Raw genomic sequence first — 19,379 nt, 5'->3', positions numbered from 1 at the left:
CGGTAGATGACTAATAAAACGGACATTATTTTTGATCATGCTATAGTCATGCTTTTGTTATTGAAATCAGCCATTCTATGTAAATGAAAATCGAAATTTGAAACACCAGTTGAATGTACAAACCATTCATTTCTGTAAAGACCGACATTAGACATGTACAAAAACACAAATCATGAAGATTGGTCGGCCAGTATCCTCTGGACTTCCTTTTCAATATTGATGAATCCATTTATTTTTAATCCGTTAAAAAGGTGGCATTTTGAACAGCGGAAGTTTGCCACTGAACATCCCCTTATTAAGCAGCGGATATTAATGGATCAGTGCTACATATTCCTTCCAGTGATTTCAAAGTTTTCCAAAGTATTTTATTCAAATTAAAAAAATTCAACAACAACCAAACAAACGACCCCCACCAAAAAACAACAACAACAACAACAACAACAACAACAAAAACACATCCCTGTCACGCTTGTCTCAATAACAGATATTTTTTTACTAAGACAGACATTAAAATTATTAAATGGTCATTGGTATCTGTATTTGTTCTAGTGATGGACGATAAGATGAACTGATTTGATTTTAGACCTGGAATAAAAACGGTTCTTCAAAGTCGTGTCAAGTAGTCACACGCTGAATGTGTGGTAAAATTATTCATTAACAGGCCACAGTGTTTATTGAAATTACCCCTGACGTTTTAAAATGCACATATCACAATATCGACTGTCCGGTACAAAAATGTCCTACTATTTACTACTACTACTACTACTACTACTACTACTACTACTACTACTACTACTACTACTAGTACTACTACCACTACTGCTACTACTGCTACTATTGCTGCTGCTACTGCTGCTGCTGTTGCTACTGCTACTACTACTACTACTACTACTACTACTACTACTACTACTACTACTACTATTACTTTTACTACCACCAGTAAGACCAATATCAGATTTTAGGGACCCAACAAATTGATATTGGCTATTAGAAGTCAAACATTTGGTAATTCATTTGGTAATTCGAACTCTTAGTCATCAGAGGAACATGCTTTCCTAAAGCAGCAAGGGATCTTTTGTATGCACTTTCCCACAGACAGGATATCACATGCCACGGCCTTTGATATACCAGTCGTGGTGCGCTGGCTGGAACGAGAAATAGCCCAATGGGCCCTCCGACACGGATCGATCCCACACGACTGCGCATCAAACAATCGGTTTATCGGTGGGCTATTCCCCACCCCTTAAGGAAGATGAAGTCAAGTGAAGTTTAAAGGAAAAAAAAAAAAAAACAAACAAACAAACAAACAAACTAACAAACAAACAACAAAAACAATAACAATAACAACAATAACAATAACAAAACAACCAAGCAAAGTAAAAATGACAAACAAAATACTCTCTCTTTCTTTCTCTCTCTCTCTCTCTCTCTCTCTCTCTCTCTCTCTCTCTCTCTCTCTCTCTCTCTCTCTCTCACACACACACACACAACCCCACCAAGATCCCCCGTGCAACCCCCCTCCCCCCAAAAAGAAAAAAAGAAGAAAAAAAGAAGAAAACCCCAAAACAATAGACAGTACAGAAACCCAACAGAAACAAAGTAGATATCTTCATGTACTATTCATTCCGACAAGTTTTAAGATGATGCTCTGGTTTGAAGCTGTTAAATGTCATGTTTGGTTCGTCAATAACTTAACGTCTTCTAACAACCAAAACGTCGTCTGATCGACCGGTGACATTGGTCGCAGTCAGATCCTCCGAATCCTAGCGGACAGACAGTAAGATATGATTTCCCGTTAAATCAATGCATGTAAATCCGAGATCAAACACTCAACCCCCGGCCGCCTTCTATCACACAAGGGTTTGTTTGTGGACCTGAGTGTTGACAGAAAATTGAATCTATCTATCGCTATTTCTGTAAATTCGTAAATGTATTTATCATGTTGATTGCTCGTTAAGGACTCGGTAACTGACAATTCCCCCCAATGACGCCCCCGACTATAAACTGCATTATTTGCCGTTTCGGCACATATCAATATTTTGTAATCAAAAGTCATGCCGCGTTGAACTTTTGTTATTGAACAAATTTGAGCAAGGCTGATTTTATCCCAGAGTATGGTACATAAAGATTCCGCACTGTAAATTATTTATTGACCGCGGTCTGCTAAATGGCGCGGCAAAAGCTCATTTCGGTATAAACGATATCAGTAGATGGGGTGTCAAGCAATGGGCGTTCCAAACAGAGATCGCTACGGCATACTTGAACATCGTATAGTTTTATTTGTTTATTATATTATTATTATTATTATTATTATTATTATTATTATTATTTGTTGATTTATTAATTATTATGTTTTATATTTCTTGAATCAATAATTTTTAAAAAGTTTTAAAAAATAAAAATTTAACGAGACCACTAGAGCACATTGATTTTGTTAATCATCGACTATTAATAGCAAGGAATCATTTATATGCACCATGTCACAGAGAGAATAACACATATCACGGCCATTGATATACCAGTCGTGGTGCTTTGACTAGAAAGAGAACTTGCCCAATTGGCCCACTGACGAGGGTCGATCCTAAACCGACCGCGTATCAGGCGAGCGCTTTTACCACTGGGCTACGTCCCGCGCTCGAATCAAGTCAACAATTAAAGGCACGGCTTCCCAGCAGTTTGACCTGGTGCAAATTGTGTTATACGGATTACGTTCATGCCAAGGAATACGCCGTGTATCTGCGTTACTTTTAATCAATCTTTATATTATACATATTACATGTCCTTATATGTAAATTGATCAGAAATTAAAGCAAGTACTGAATAGTACCTTTGCACAGTTCTTTACACTGTGTTTTTGTTTAAATCTTGAATTTTTATATTGATGTTGATCATCACTTTATTTGTTTGCATTACCATAGTTTGACACCCAATAGCCGATGTATTTTACGTGCTGGGGTGTCGTTAAACATTCATTCATTCCATTCTTTAGTAGAATAATAAACATACTTTATTGATATTTCAGCTAAGTCTCTTCATTTAAGATCATGTCATGTTTTATTATCGATACAGAAAGACAAGTTTGGTGAACTATAATTTCCAGATGACAAAATGCTATTATCTTGCGTGTTGGTTGTTCACCAACAGAAAAAGGGAAGGGGGGGGGGGGGGGGATACAAGCCGGAACACGATCAGAAAAAGAAGGTCTAACCTGTAAAACCTGTTGGTCTGTGATGAATGGATTACCACAGTTGCGGCTATAAGAAATGAGAAACGTTTCTCTTCTGTAAGACACAAGGGTCTTCCAGGGATCTAAAGCAGACCAATTGCAACTATTGTCATCCATGGGTGAAGACCTCTTTTTACTATACCATCGAGAACATTGAAAATCTCAAAACACAGTATGAAACCCATGAAACAAAATTACCACCACCATCTACACTCAAACACTAACCCCGCTCGCTCAAAAAAGAAAAAAAAAAAAAAAAAGAAAGAAAGAAAAAACTCACAGCAAACAAACAAACAAAGAGAGAGAGAGAGAAAAAAACGCCCAACAAATAAACAAGTAAACAAACAAACAACAACCAAAACAACAACAGCAGCAACAAAATTAAATAAACAAAACCACAAAACGAAAAATAACAAATACTAATTCGAATCAAAGGTGCATCTAGACTTGTAATGCAATGAAACCAGCTTACTGACAAACTGTTATCATGATGATGATGATGATGATGATCATCACCACCATCATCATCATCATCATCATCATCAAGAACAACAACACCATCATCATCATCATCAAAAACAACAACATAATAATAACATCAACATCATCATCATCATCATCAACATCATCATCGTCATCGTCATCATCATTATCATCATCATTAAATATATACACTGTATATTCCTTTAAGGTTATCACTGATGGTTTTTTTGCTGATATTGTGAAAAAATAAGAAGCTATTTTATTTGTTATTGTTAAAGGCATATTGTCACAGACCACTGACCTATTACATGACCTAACAACGAATTACCTGAACAAAGATATATTTGATATTTCCCTTAAATGTACTTTATTCAAACATCTACGTTACCACCATACTTCACTTATTAATGATATTTTGTGAAAATAATTGAATTATGGCAATGGTCCATAATTCAAAAACTAAAATTGCCAAGGGATATTGACATGGATTTCACTCCATCATGGTTCAATTAAAGTGATGCGATGGCTAGATTTGGTTTTCAAAACTTAATGTAATTTTCATTTATTTTTAATTTTTAGAGAAATAAGGTCCTTAAATCCGTGACAGTATGCCTTTAACGTTTAGTGTAATGCAATGTAATGCAATGCAATGCAATGCAATGCAATGTAATGTAATGTAATGTAATGCAATGTAATGCAATGTAATGCAATGTAATGCTTTTGTTTTTGTTGTTTACAGTGTCGTCCGACAGGAATGTATTGTTCCCGGACCTGGCAGTGTTGCAGTCCAAACATCTGTCTGCTCCGAATGAATGTCTCCAACTATGCAGGTATATTTCATCTCTAAACTTGACCTACCCCACGGCACTATCTGCCATTGTAAAATGTTTTCTGCTAATCAAATCTTTTAACGACTGGCACAAAGAGTTTCTTGTTTAGAATATCATTGTCCGTGTTTCTGATCGTCTTAATAGTTGTTAGTAGTCAATGCTGGATTTGGTATCCCAATAATTTCGTACGTACGAAAAAAATAACATTAATAATTTAGTGAATAAAATGAGGTTTGACTAGTACAAACACACGACCAACCAGAAGCACATTTAATATGCAGACCTTATGCAGAAAAGTCTATTTACCATGTAATATTAGTCATGAAATTAACGGACCGTAGTTTCTAAACACTACGGCCTATTTTTCATTATTCAGTTTTTTATCATTTAATTGCTCAAATTATCCATTTATCTACATCCGAAGTGACCTGGTTATCCTGGTGATTGATATTCCGTAATTTGTTGGGGGGGGGGGGGGGGGGGGGGGGGGGTCCATATTTTAAAAAACCCATACGTACCTCTAGGAAGTTTGCAGTGTTACGGAGAAGAGCTCTATTTTATTTTTAATGGTATTTCCCCATTTCATCGCCATATATTGTTGTATTATTGTATTGTAACTTTATTCAAATGTGTTGCAGTTTTGTAGATTAACCAAATTTAGTATCCATTTTCATGGGTTGACTCTAGGGTCTGCAAGGGGGGGGGGGGGATTTAGCTCCGTTGGTTGAGTGTTCGCTTGAGGTGCTTGCATCGCAGGCTCGAACCACCTCGCTGGATCCATTCAACTGATTTGGGTTTCTTCTCGATCCATCGAGTGCACCGCAACTAGTCATAGGCCGTAGTATGTGCTGTCATGTCTGTGGGAAAGTACATATAAAAGATCCCTTGCTGCATTAGGAAAAATTTAGCGTTTTTCTTCTGATGCCTACGTGTTTGACATTCAATAGACCATGATTAAATAAACAATGTGTTCTAGTGGTGTCGTTAAACAAAACAAACAAACTAGGGTCCGCGACTTTAAAACCTCGGCCTGCTAATCTGCAACATGTTAACAACAACAACAAACTCAGCACTGTTTCTTTAATATTAGGCTATATATTGTTCCAGCCAGTTCACCGCAACTGGTATATCAAAGGCTGTGGCATGTGCTATCCTGTCTGTGGGATGGTACGTGTAAAATATCCCTTGCTACTAATGGAAACATGTTGTGGATTTCCTCTCTAAGACTATATGTAAAATTTACCAGATTCTTGACATCCAATAGTCGATGAATAATAATTCAATGTGTTCTAGTGGTGTCGATAAACAAAACAAACTTATACTTTCATTTGATAATTCTGACCTATATTATTAAAGTAAACCTGCTACATTTTGCATTAGAAGCAATGGATAATTTATATGCACTTTCCCAGTCAGGACATCACATACCTTCGATATACCAACCAGGGACCACTGGTTGGGAGGGGGGCGGGGAATAATCAGTCAATGTGTACACTGAGGGGATTCGATCGGTAGATCATTCGCCTGAGGAGCTTCGGCGGAAAGGTCGAATCCCCATCAGTGGATCAATTTTCTGATTGTTTTCCCTGCTCCAACTAGCGCTCCACGACTGGTATAACAAAGGCCGTGGTATGTTTTGTCCTGTCTGCGAGAACTCGCATATATATGTTGCTAATGCGGAAACAAATATAGAGATTTTCCTCTACGGCCATATGTCAGAATTGCCAACTGTTTGACATTCAAAATCCGACGATGCGTAAATAAATGTGCGCTAGTGGTGTCGCTAAGCAAACTTTAACTCATTCATTTCCGTAGGGAATTGAACGCAACAGATAATAAATGCCAGTCTACGGTATAATGGGGGATAGAAACTTACAACTACCTCATTAACATCCGTAATTTGTAGCACTGCCCAGATATAACAGACGGCGATATAAATAACGAGTCTTTAATAAATACTGGGGGACTACACGACATATCATACTGCCGGCTAATGTAACTTATGCCTGTCCTACTAAACCACACAAATTGTCTTTATAAATTGCCTTAACCGACTACCGATTCTATTCATATTTAAATGGGCGCCAGTTAAGTGATATTCGTCTGCTTTGCACAGAAGATATTTCATGTTTTTGTTAACTATGATGAATGTTTTGTCGTGTGAAATATTCAATCTTATCGAAGTATTGTACTTGCGCAAATAGCGAGAAGTGAAATTGCAGACATCACGGAATGGGCTATCCATCAAACTTAAAATGAAAATATGAAATGATCTACTTATTGTAGAGTTGTCGACGATTTATCTTAATTCTGTAAAAGGTCCACCAAACGTCTATGTACACCATGGATCAATTTTCACTGGGATGACTCGCTACATAATTAACAAAAGTAGTATTATACAAGGTATATAGTCCTAAATAGACGCATTTTTTTTCTTTAAAAAAGAAAAGAAAATTGATTGATAAATTTTTTATTATATTGTCTGGGGTCAGGACGTAACCCAGTGGTAAGACGCTCGGTCGATGCGCGGTCGGCGTGGGATCGAACCCCGTCGGTGGGCCCATTGGGTTATTTCTCGCTCCAGCCAGTGCACCACAACTGGCATATCAAAGGCCGTGGTATGTACTACCCTGTCTGTGGCATGGTGGATATAAAAGATCCCTTGCTGCTAATCGAAAAGAGTGGCCCATGAAGTGGCGACAGCGGGTTTCCTCCTTCAATATCTGTGTGGTCCTTAACCATAGATCTGACGTCATATAACCGTAAATAAAATGTGTTGAGTGCGTCATTAAATAAAACCTTGCTTTCTTTTTACATTGTCTGACTCTGGCAAATTAGTTATTACGTTGTTATATATCAGAAAATAAGCAGGGACCATTTCGACGTCTTTCATACCCAAGAACTCTAGCCAAATAAAGTATATTAAATAACTCCTGTTCAGAGATAAAATAATTACTTTATCCATTCGTCAAATGAAACATGCTCAAGCAGGTCTTAAGCCCTGTTTCATCTGATGAATGTATAAAGTAATGATAATTCTGTAGCTATTTCGTATACGTCTGCCCACTGGAATCATTGAAGATGAAAGGCGTCATAATGGCGGCTTTTTCCGAAAGGAGACGTAAACAACATAAAAGCTAACTTTGCCGGTGTCAGAAATGTTTACGATGATGTTTATTAAAGCTACAGACCCTACTTTCAACCCATTAAAATGGACACGAACTTACCCTCCGCCCCGACCCCCATCTCGCACGCTTATGACCATATAAATCATATTCATTTCTAATTTTTCATACACAAATGTTGAACGATCAATCTACATTCCTTCGCCATCTTTTAGGCTTTGGAATTTAATACATGTTATTTATTTCTGAGCCGATTGTTTTCTAAAGTGTATAGAAAACCAGTATTTTGTTTGCTATTTCCAAACACTTTTACTTTTCTTCTTATGTCAAACCAAATTGAAATTATTTACACATTTGTTTTGGGGTTTTTTTTAAGACGGCCTATAAGCAAATAAGATTCATAAAGTAATTTCTTGTAAGATCTTAAATGCCTCGCGTCAGAAACTAGTCTTTAACTCTTTACTTCATAAATAAATATTATGCACCGGCCTCGGTGGTGTAGTGGTTATGCCATCGGACTTCTGGCTGGTAGGTACTGGGTTCGTATCCCACCTGAGGCAATGGGGGATTTTTCATGCCAGTACTGGCTCCAATCCAGATTGAGTGTACCGCTAGGCTCAATAGGTAGGTGTAAGGCCACATACACCGAGTTTCATCCACTTCACGGGTGCGATTATGGGTGTGTCTCCCGAGTGTATGACCCCACATGGGGGATTATTACCCGACATGCACTGCAAATTCCGTGTACCCCGGGCTCGGGTGATACTGAGATAGCTCAACTGACAGCAAGTGTGGAGCACGGACCTGTCAAGTAGTCCCATACCGAAATGGAAATACTGCGGCTTCACCATTCATCTCATCATCATCCATATTTTGAAAACTGATTGGGTTTTTTCTTGTTCTAACCAGTGCACCACGAATGGTCAAAGGCCGTGTTATATGCGTTCCTGTCTGTGGGAAAGTGCCCATAAAAAGATCCCTTGCTGCTTGTGACGGAACATACTCTTAATTATTGTTTTCGCCTGTGGCGATATTAATTGTTTTAGAGGGCCGTGTGCAGTTCCAAATTGCACTTAGCCCAGTTGGGCAACTTGTTACGTAATACCCCTGCGCGACGGTGGTTGTGCTCTGTGCTTAATACACACCCAGCCAGGTGCGGAGGCCATGTGGCGAGTAGTTACGTAATACCTTTGCGAGTGCGGTTTCGACGACCGTGATTTTGGCGACCAAGGCGTCAGTAAGTCTGACGATCAGAGAAAAATATGCCGGCGTGGTGGTTGTGGAAAATCCACATGATACGTGAGGTACCGCCTTGTACCCCCAGGCGATATTCGCTGTCTCTGAGAGTTTTGAATAAATAGCTAGGGTTTAGAGATACTCGGAGAACCAAAAAGGAAGGCTTCCCGGGAACGTTAGTCCGTTTGGACTTTGGTAAATATATTATTTCTGCTCTGTTGTATAACCTTGATGTGATTGATGTGACTTTAAATATTTTAATACTGTATTATACCAATATTCTTTAGACAGTGTCTTCGGTCATCTGACGAAGTAAATCGTAGACTTATTGTTCTAACATTATACGAGTATTTGGTAATATATAGCTTAGCCAGTCATCCTAGAGGACCTAGGTAAACTGTAGGTTATTGTCTTTATTGTGATAGGTACCAGTATTAATTCTGTGTTACAAGGTTACTGAATGAGTAGTTAGGGTTAATTAAAAATTAACCAGTTAGGAATAGTGTTGTAATTCCTTTATTAATTAAGTTCCCCTGGAAGCGTTTCTCCATTACCGCACGTGTGTGTGTTAGCGTTTCTCAATTATCACACGTGTGGGTGTTGTGTCACGGTGAAGTGATTAGCATATTGTGTAAACTAGACACCTAGAGATTAACTAATTAAGTGATCAGTTCTGGGTTGTTATTATTGTTGTTATTAATTAACTACTGCGGCAGTACATTTGTCAGCGTAGGTTAATACAGATTCCAAAGTGTATTGTGTTTTTGTTGTGTTTTCTAGTGAACTAAACGTGCTATAATCATATATACTTGTATAAGATCTTATCACTGATCATACCTAGAGACGAGCCACAGCGGGTATAACTGCCTGTTGCAGAGAGATCTAATAGATATACAGTTAGGAGAGATATTTGGACAATCGTGTTTTATTCAGTTACGGGTATTATAGAATCCCCGTGACACTGCTAATGAAAAACATGTAGCGGGTTTCCTCTGATGACTACATGTCATAATTACCAAACCTTTGACATCCAATAGGCGATGAATCAATGTGTTTTGTTGATTTCACCGGCCTCGGTGGCGTCGTGGTTAGGCCATTGGTCAACAGGCTGGTAGGTACTGGGTTCGGATCCTAGTCGAGGCATGGATTTTTAATCCAGATACCGACTCCAAACCCTGAGTGAGTGCTCCACAAGGCTCAATGGGTAAGTGTAAACCACTTGCACCGACCAGTGATCCATAAATGGTTCAACAAAGGCCATGATTTGTGCTACCCTGCCTGTGGGAAGCGCAAATAAAAGATCCCTTGCTGCTAATCGGAAAGAGTAGCCCATGAAGTGGCGACAGCGGGTTTCCTCTCAAAAATCTGTGTGGTCCTTAATCATATGTCTGACGCCATATAACCGTAAATAAAATGTGTTGAGTGCATCGCTAAATAAAACATTTTTGTTTGTTTGTTGATTTCGTCAAACAAAGATAAATAACCGAAAGGGTAAATTTGGACGTATCTGTATAACAAAATGGTGATCTTGTAGGAAACTAATTTACACCATTTTATGGACTGGAACTAAAAAACAGTCTCAGCTGGTAGGCATTGAGCCATTGAGCCGACTTCTCTCTCACTAACGACCAACAAGTAGCCATTAGCACATGTTTAAGAGCAGACGACCGTAATAGGAGAAATGTGTGCCAGTGTTTTTTTATACTCAGCTGGATGTGGTGTTAGGTTATAAAGTATAATGTGATCCGACAAAACTGCATAAAAACACAGATTACCACACCGGAGTTTATCCAAATGTACCGGTCTCGGCGGTGGCGTAGTTAAGCGGTCGGACATAAGGCTGGAAGGTACTGGGTTCGCAGCTTGGTACCGGCCTCGGTGGTGTCGTAATTAAGTTAAGCCGTCGGACACAAGGCTGGTAGGTACTGGGTTCGCAGCCTGGTACCGGCCTCGGTGGTGACGTAGTTAAGCCTTCGGACATAAGGCAGGTAGGTACTGGGTTCACAGCCCGGTACCGGTTCCCACCCAGAGCGAGTTTTAACGACTCAGTGGGTAGGTGTAAGACCACTACAACTTGTTTTCTCTCACTAACCACTAACAACTAACAATCAACCCTCTGTCTTGGACACACAGCCCAGATAGCTGAGATGTTTGCCCAAGACAGCGTGTTTGAACCTTAATTGGATATAAGCACGGAAATAAGTTGAAATGAAATGCCCAGCTGTAAAGATACAATCGATCGCTTACCCCACCTGAGTCTATCCTTACAGCAAAATACAATAGGTCCAACTTACCCCACCCGAGTCATCCCAAACAGCCACACACTATAAATTACCCCACCCGAAACTATTCTAACATAACCACACAAAGGCCTAACTTACCCTACTCGAGTCCACCAAACGGTTATACACAAATGTTTATCCCACCCGAGTCACCCCGTACACCAAAACACAATAACATACCCCACCCGAGTCTATCCTTACGGCTACACATAAAAACTTACCCCACCCGATTCAATTTTTACAGCTACACACAACAACTTACCCCACCCGAGTCTATCCTTACAGCTATACATAACAACGTACCCCACCCGAGTCTATCCTTACAACTACACACAACAACTTACACACCCGAGTCTATCCTTACAGCTACACACAACAACTTACCCCACCCGATTCTATCCTTACAGCTACACACAACAACTTACCACACCCGAGTCTATCCTTACAGCTACACACAACAACTTACCCACCCGAGTCTATCCTTACAGCTACAGACAACAACTTACCACACCCGAGTCTATCCTTACAGCTACACACAACAACTTACCCACCCGAGTCTATCGTTACAGCCACACAACAACCTACCACACCCGAGTCTATCCTTACATCTACACACAACAACTTACCACACCCGAGTCTATCCTTACAGCTACACACAACAACTTACCCACCCGAGTCTATCATTACAGCTACACACAACAACTTACCACACCCGAGTCTATCCTTACAGCTACACACAACAACTTACCACACCCGAGTCTATCCTTACAGCTACACACAACAACTTACCACACCCGAGTCTATCCTTACAGCTACACACAACAACTTACCCACCCGAGTCTATCATTACAGCTACACACAACAACTTACCACACCCGAGTCTATCCTTACAGCTACACACAACAACTTACCCACCCGAGTCTATCATTACAGCTACACACAACAACTTACCACACCCGAGTCTATCCTTACAGCTACACACAACAACTTACCCACCCGAGTCTATCATTACAGCTACACACAACAACTTACCACACCCGAGTCTATCCTTACAGCTACACACAACAACTTACCCACCCGAGTCTATCATTACAGCTACACACAACAACTTACCCACCCGAGTCTATCATTACAGCTACACACAATAACTTACCCCTACACAAATTTGTTGACCTATATATACTCAACAAAATTAGTTAAAGAGCCGTAGAAAAAAAAGACAAAAAAAATGTTTTATTTAACGACGCACTCAACACATTTTATTTACGGTTATATGGCGTCAGACATATGGTTAAGGACCACACAGATTTTGAGAGGAAACCCGCTGTCGCCACTATATGGGCTACTCTTCCGATTAGCAGCAAGGGATATTTTATTTGCGCTTCCCACAGACAGGATAGCACAAACCATGGCCTTTGTTGAACCAGTTATGGATCACTGGCCGGTGCAAGTGGTTTACACCTACCCACTGAGCCTTGCGGAGCACTCACTCAGGGTTTGGAGTCGGTATCTGGATTAAAAATCCCATGCCTCGACTGGGATCCGAACCCAGTACCTACCAGCCTGTAGACCGATGGCCTACCACGACGCCACCGAAGCCGGTTAAAGAGCCGTAGACGTTTGAGTAAGTATTTACTAGTTTCATTTTGTAATGGCAACTTTTGATCACATGTGAGGTGCGGGGTTTAGCTCAGTCGTTCGAGTGTTCGCTTGAGGTGCTTGCTTCGCAGGGGCGAACCACCTCGGTGAATCCATTCAATTGATTGGGGTTTTTTTTTCTACTTCCAGTCTGTGCACCACAACGTGTCAGAATTACCAGATGTTTTACATCCAATAGCCGATGTTTGACATCCAATAGCTATCCATTAATTAATGTGTTGTAATGGTTTCGTTAAACAAAACAAACGTTGATCACACAACACTTCTAAATATGGTTTCAGTAAAATGTGTCACATGTGGATGTTTGTTTTTTGGTTGTTTTTTGGTGTTTTTTTGGTGTTTTTTTGTTGTTGTTGTTTGTTTGTTTGTTTGTTTGTTGTTGTTTTTTGTGTGTGGGTTTTTTTTTTTTTTGAGGGGGGGGGGGAGGTCGTTTTGTTTAACGACACCTCTGGAGCACATTAATTTATTAATCATCGGCTATTGGATTCAAATATTTGGTAATTTTGACGTATAGTCCATTAGTAACAAGGGATCATTATATGCACCATACTAAAAACAGTATACCATATGTGGCGCACTGGCTGGAACGAGAAATAGCCCAGTGGGCCAACCGACGACTATCAATCCAAGACCAACCACACATTAGGGGAGCGCTTCACCACTGGGCTACGTCCCGCCCCTACCGATGGGCAAATGTTTGTTTGTTTGTTTGGTTTTGTTTGTTTTAGTGTGTTTGTTTGTTGCTTTTTTTCTCCATATTTAAATTAATAGGCCGAACATATATATATATACACTGGACCTTAATTAATTTTGTTGAGTATAGCTACATACAGCGTACACCTGCGGATTTCATCCGCATATGATGAATATCAGTTAAACCAGTTGTCCGCATATGATGAATAGCAGTTAAGCCAGTTGTTCGCATATGATGAATAACAGTTAAACCAGTTCTCTGCATATGACGAATATCTCTATCTCTATCTTCTTTTTCTCTATCCCTCTCTTCTCTCTCTCTCTCTCTCTCTCTCTCTCTCTCTCTCTCTCTCTCTCTCTCTCTCTCTCTCTCTCTCTCTCTCTCTCTCTCTCTCTCTCTCTCTCTCTCTCTCTCTATCTAATGCACGTTCTTCTCTTTCGTACTCAAGCTTTTGATGAATATCAGTTAAATCAGTTGTCCGCATATAATGAATATCAGTTAAACCACTGTCTGCATATGATAAATATCGGTTAAACCAACTCTCTGCATTTGATGAATAATCAATTAAACCAGTTGTCTGAACACGATGACTATCAGATAAACCAGTTGTCCGCATACGATGAATATCAGATAAACCAGTTGTTCGCATATGACGAATAGCAGGTAAACCAGTTGTCCGCATATGATGAATATTAGGTAAACCATTTGTTCATATGATGAATATCAGTTAAACCAGTTGTCCGCATATGATGAATATCAGTTAATTAAACCAGTTTGTATTCTCGGAATGAAGTTTGTGTTTGTTGATTATTTTTCAGATAGAGTCAGGACGTGTGAGAATTTGGAACTATACACAATGAATTCTAAACCGAGCAAACCTGCAGGTAAGACATAGTCTTATGCTAGCCTCAGACTACCAACCGTCACGACAAAGTTGGCCAACTTTCTTCTGTCACGACCTCTACGACTGTACAGTTGCTAGTCTGGGCGCTCTTACAAGTCAATTTTCGTCGTGTGCGATTTCTACGACCGATTAGTTGTTAATCTGAGCGCACCCATTGTAAGTTAGCAATTACAACGTAACCATCGAGCTGAACAACTCGTCGTGACAGTTGACAGTCTGACCCTAGCATCATTACACAATAGCGTACTAAGTCGCCCGAATACTCTGCATTCGATAGCTAGACGGATATTTCATTTCATTTTAACTTATTTTCGTGCTTATATCCAATTAAGGTTCAAGTATGCGGTCCTGGGCACACCTCAGCTATCAGGGCTGTGTGTCCAGAACAGTGGGTTAGTTATTAATTGTTAGTGGTTAGTGAGAGAGAAGAGGGTGTAGCGGTCTTACACATACCCATTGAGTCGTTAAAACTCGCTCTGGGTGGGAGCCGGTACTGGACTGCGAACCCTATACCTACCAGCCTTATGTCCGATGGTTTAACCACGACACCACAGAGGCCGGTTAGACGCATATATGGATGGTTACAGTCGCTCTCTCAGTTAGAGATAACTCTATAACGAAAACATGGAATTTCTGCCTACCACTGGATAGGCAAAGATCCCCGCTCTAATGCAATAAAAACAAAAAATCTATATTTGACGTCAAATACCTATACATTGACCATTTTCTAGTCCGTCGATAACAAATATTTCGTATATTAACCACTAACACACACACTACAGGAAAAAACAACAACTGACAGCACCTCCTTCCAATAATGTTCCTGTTAAGTACGTAGGTGCTGGTGGATTTCTTTCTGCAGTGTGTACATTAGTGATTAATATGTCAAATATTTGTGATCAGCGAACTAAAAAATTATCGTTGTAAATTTAATTTAAGGTATTTAACGTCAAACATAGGGCTATTTTTTGTAGGAGTGTGGGAATCTTTGCACAATCGGTGGTAAGCAGAAATTCCGTGTTTCCGGTTTAGAGTCACCACTGGTTAAACGAGAGCGATCATAACCATCAAAATTTCCGTTTAGCTCTCGAACGGCAGAGAACTCGGGATACGAACTATCAAACCAGGTTAGATTAGTTAACATACACACTGCGTAGGAAGCAGGGGGAGGGAAGGGTCAAGTGCCCCCAATTTGTAGCAGCAGCGATGGTTTTTATATATGTATACATGTAATGTATTTGCGTGTGTTTGACACGGTCCTACTTAGCCTATTCATAACAAAAATAATTACATGGATAATAAAGAAATTATTACACTCGCATGTGAATCGTACTCATTTTATAAAACTTGTGGCAGGTTTCATGTATTACCCTCGCCCTTGATTGGGTAATACAAGAATCCTGACACTCGCTTCGTAAAATCAGTACGACACGGGCTCGTATAATAATATATATTTAGGCACAGATGTCCCTATTTTAATAAATCAAAATATACTAGTACATGTATAACAAATTATATAATGAACTTCAATTATTCTACTATACCTAATATTACTGACTTATTGTATATATGCATTTTTGTTCTGTCCACTCATTGTATTTCTGTATACATGTATTTATATAATTTAACTATTCATATACTATATTATTTACTATTTAATGTTCTCATGTAAATCCTGTCCTGTCTTGTCACGTATTATAGTATGTATAACGGCCTGGGTGTAATAAAGTTCTCTTCTGTTCTGTTCTGTTCTGTCGTAAACATTGTCTGTCGTGGACATACATATAATGTCATGTGTTGATTTCCCCATCTTCTCAATAGTGTACGTACTAAAAACATTAAAATGGCGTCACATATATGGCGTCCTTATTTTCTGATAAGGTTGTTGATGTTCAGCACATGTATTTTGTAAGATGTTTGGCAGCGCTTACGTGGAAGCAAAATTAGGAATAACACATTTAATTTGTTATTGGGAATACAACGTATACAGTAAAATAGTTCATAGTTTTATTATAAAGATAACCTTTAAAAGGAATTGATCCTTAAGGTTAAGGAGTCTAAACACTAATCACTGCCGTTGTTACTTGGATCTGAGGCACACCAAACAATAGGGAAATGCCAAACAATAGGAGAATAGCAACCAGTTGCCATGCAACTTGAGCAGTACGTCAAATCAATGGGCTAATGTCTTTTTGTTTGGTTTTTTATATTTAGTCAATTTATAAAATGACGGAAGATTTCCAAGCAATTTATAAATTGAATCATTGAGAAGGTCAGTTGCGGATGTAGACAAAACAATTAGAGGGGCCCAATGACGTGGTCTGAAGGGATTCCTCGATTTAATTGTCGCTAAAAACAATTGTTTGGGGGGGGGGGGGGGGGGGGGGGGGGGGGGGGGGGGGGGGGGGGCATGATAGCTGTGATTTTAATGTCATCAACATTACCAATATGGTTATCTGATATTTGGTTTCAGGAAATAATTGAACCTTAATAGAGTATAAACAATAAAATCAAGTTAAGTAAATGAATACTGTGAAATTATCTATTTTCGTGGGCTTACATTTTCGTGGTTTTGCTAAAAACAAAAAGAACCAAACAAACAAAAACAACATTTTGCTGGGTTGGGTTCTTAAATTCCTGAATCGAAGAGGTAGCATCACAAATGTGTATTATAATTGTGTATTATATGTATACATGTATCATATTTTCGTTGGTTTCTTAAATTCGTTGACTGCACTAGTCCACGTATAACACGAAAATTAGACTATCACGAATAAAAATTATTTTACAGTATATGAATATTCCATTTTGTGATGTACGTGTTGGTCGTGTTTCAACAATATTATAGTTGCTGTGAAATCCTTCATTTTTTTGGGCTTAAATTATCATTTTCCTAGTTTTGCTTAAAAAACAAAACAAATTTTGTTGGGTTCTTAAATTCGTAATTCGAAGAGGTAGCATCACAAACTGTGTATTATATGTATTCACGTATCATATTTCCATTGTGTTCTTAAATTCGTTGACACACGTAACGACATCCCAGCACAAAAATGCACATCGGCTATTGGGTGTCAGAAATGGTAAGTGTATGGAATTACACGAACATTATGTGTTTGTGGTGATCGTGTTTGTTGTGCTTCAACAACACTACAGTTACTTTATGCTTGGTTTCAGGGTATGACTGCCACGACAGTCGGCAGTGTTACGGCGGGTGTTGCCGCGTCATCATCGGACATCGCTACCGACGCAACTACTGCGGGACGTCAGAGAACAAATTCACTTGTCTCGGAACGCTGAACTAACTTACGAAATAAAGTTTAGATCAAGACCCAAACTCGTGTCGTTACTATACAAATGTGGTTTCGTTTTCTCGTGTTGTACATGATGATATATGCGGTAACGGAGACGGTGTTTTGTTTCATGCGTTGGACGTACAGCAGAGTATACACGGTAACGAAAACGGTTTTGTAATCTTACGTTGTATAACAGAGTATATATATATATATATATATACGATACGGATACTTTATTTCTATCCATACGTTGTGCAGCAGGACGGTGTACAGCAGATTAATTCGGTAATGGGGACGAAAATGTTTTCTTGCGTTGTATTGGAGGATAAATACGGTAATGGAAACAGTAATACCTGTCTACTTACTATACATGCTTTGTCGTGAATAAAATTATTAATACATGTTATATCGTTAAAGTGCTAAGTTAAGGCAAAGATTATTCTCTGGTTTTTCTTTTGGTATCTACGTATATCTATTACAATATGTAATGTACAGTATTTCTAAATCAATAATCAGAGCCCATATTTTTGATGAAATCTTAGCGCTACGAAATCGTAAAACCATCGTAGGTTATGACGTCACTATGGTTTGTGCTACAGTGACGTCATACCATACGAATTTTTTTTGCGATTTCGTAGCGCTAAGATTGCTTCCAACATATGTCCCCTGATTTTCATTTTCATATATGTTTGTTTCTAGCTCAACAAAAGAAACTACCAAATTCCAATTTAGTCACATAACATAATTAGTCAGTTGGTCACACGAATGCATTGTTGGAAGCTAGAAATCGTTTTGTTTCTTCTCTAAATTCACATATAACACACCATACAGTATGTGGTTTCTAGTTTGTTCTAACGCCGTTCTAACTCAAATATATAGTATTGAAATCGTTTGTTTAAGCACCCCAATACCCGTGATTTCTTGGTCTTCATATGCTAAATGAATGAATGTTTAACGATACACCAGCGCAAGAATACACCGGGTATTGGGTGTCAAACAAATGTAAGTAAATATAATCAATATAAAAATCCAAGCGCCAAATAAATGAATAAGCTTCCAATAATGTTAACGTGCGACTTCACATCCACCTGTTTTTATACTGCATAGTTATGAGCTTTGTTTGTCATTTTATCAGTTTACAACAATAAAATTTGTTATTAATAAAGGGCAGCTGAAACGTTTAGTTACTGTTTAATATTCCATATTAGCACGTCCATATATATATATATATATATATATATATATATAGATATATATATATATATATATATATATATATATATATATATATATATATATATATACACACACACACACACACACACACACATATATATATACATATATAAGACAGTAACCAGTTATTCCCTATCTATCCGTCATACAGTGTTTAATCCATCATAATCCATCGATATTTTGAAATATATATGTATATATATATATATATATATATATATATATATATCGATGGATTGTGATGGATTAAACACTGTATGACGGATAGATAGGGAATAACTGGTTACTGTCTTAAGATATCGGCTTTATCTTGCGAAGGTTAGAATGGCAAATGCAGCGAGGCTCTGCCTACAGGAATATTCCGAAAATCATTATTTATTTCAGTTTTGTGTACACAAATCGCGTATTGTC

The 19,379-nt window shown here is 38.6% G+C and overlaps 1 protein-coding gene across 1 annotated transcript in view; it reads left to right on the top strand.

Moving 5' to 3' along the window:
* The window catches only part of LOC121385183, a 31,440-nt gene extending 12,531 nt beyond the window's left edge, over positions 1-18,909 (top strand). Inside the window, exons 2-4 of the mRNA XM_041515745.1 lie at positions 4,449-4,539; positions 14,354-14,419; positions 17,614-18,909. Coding sequence (XP_041371679.1) covers positions 4,449-4,539; positions 14,354-14,419; positions 17,614-17,741 — 285 coding nt within the window. The 3' untranslated portion in view covers positions 17,742-18,909. The remainder of the gene's footprint in view (positions 1-4,448; positions 4,540-14,353; positions 14,420-17,613) is intronic.
* Positions 18,910-19,379: the final 470 nt, after the last annotated feature.

Source organism: Gigantopelta aegis, chromosome 11, assembly GCF_016097555.1.
Source record: "Gigantopelta aegis isolate Gae_Host chromosome 11, Gae_host_genome, whole genome shotgun sequence".
Classification (NCBI taxonomy): Eukaryota; Metazoa; Mollusca; class Gastropoda; order Neomphalida; family Peltospiridae; genus Gigantopelta; species Gigantopelta aegis.
This window is presented reverse-complemented; position numbering and strand designations above follow the sequence as displayed.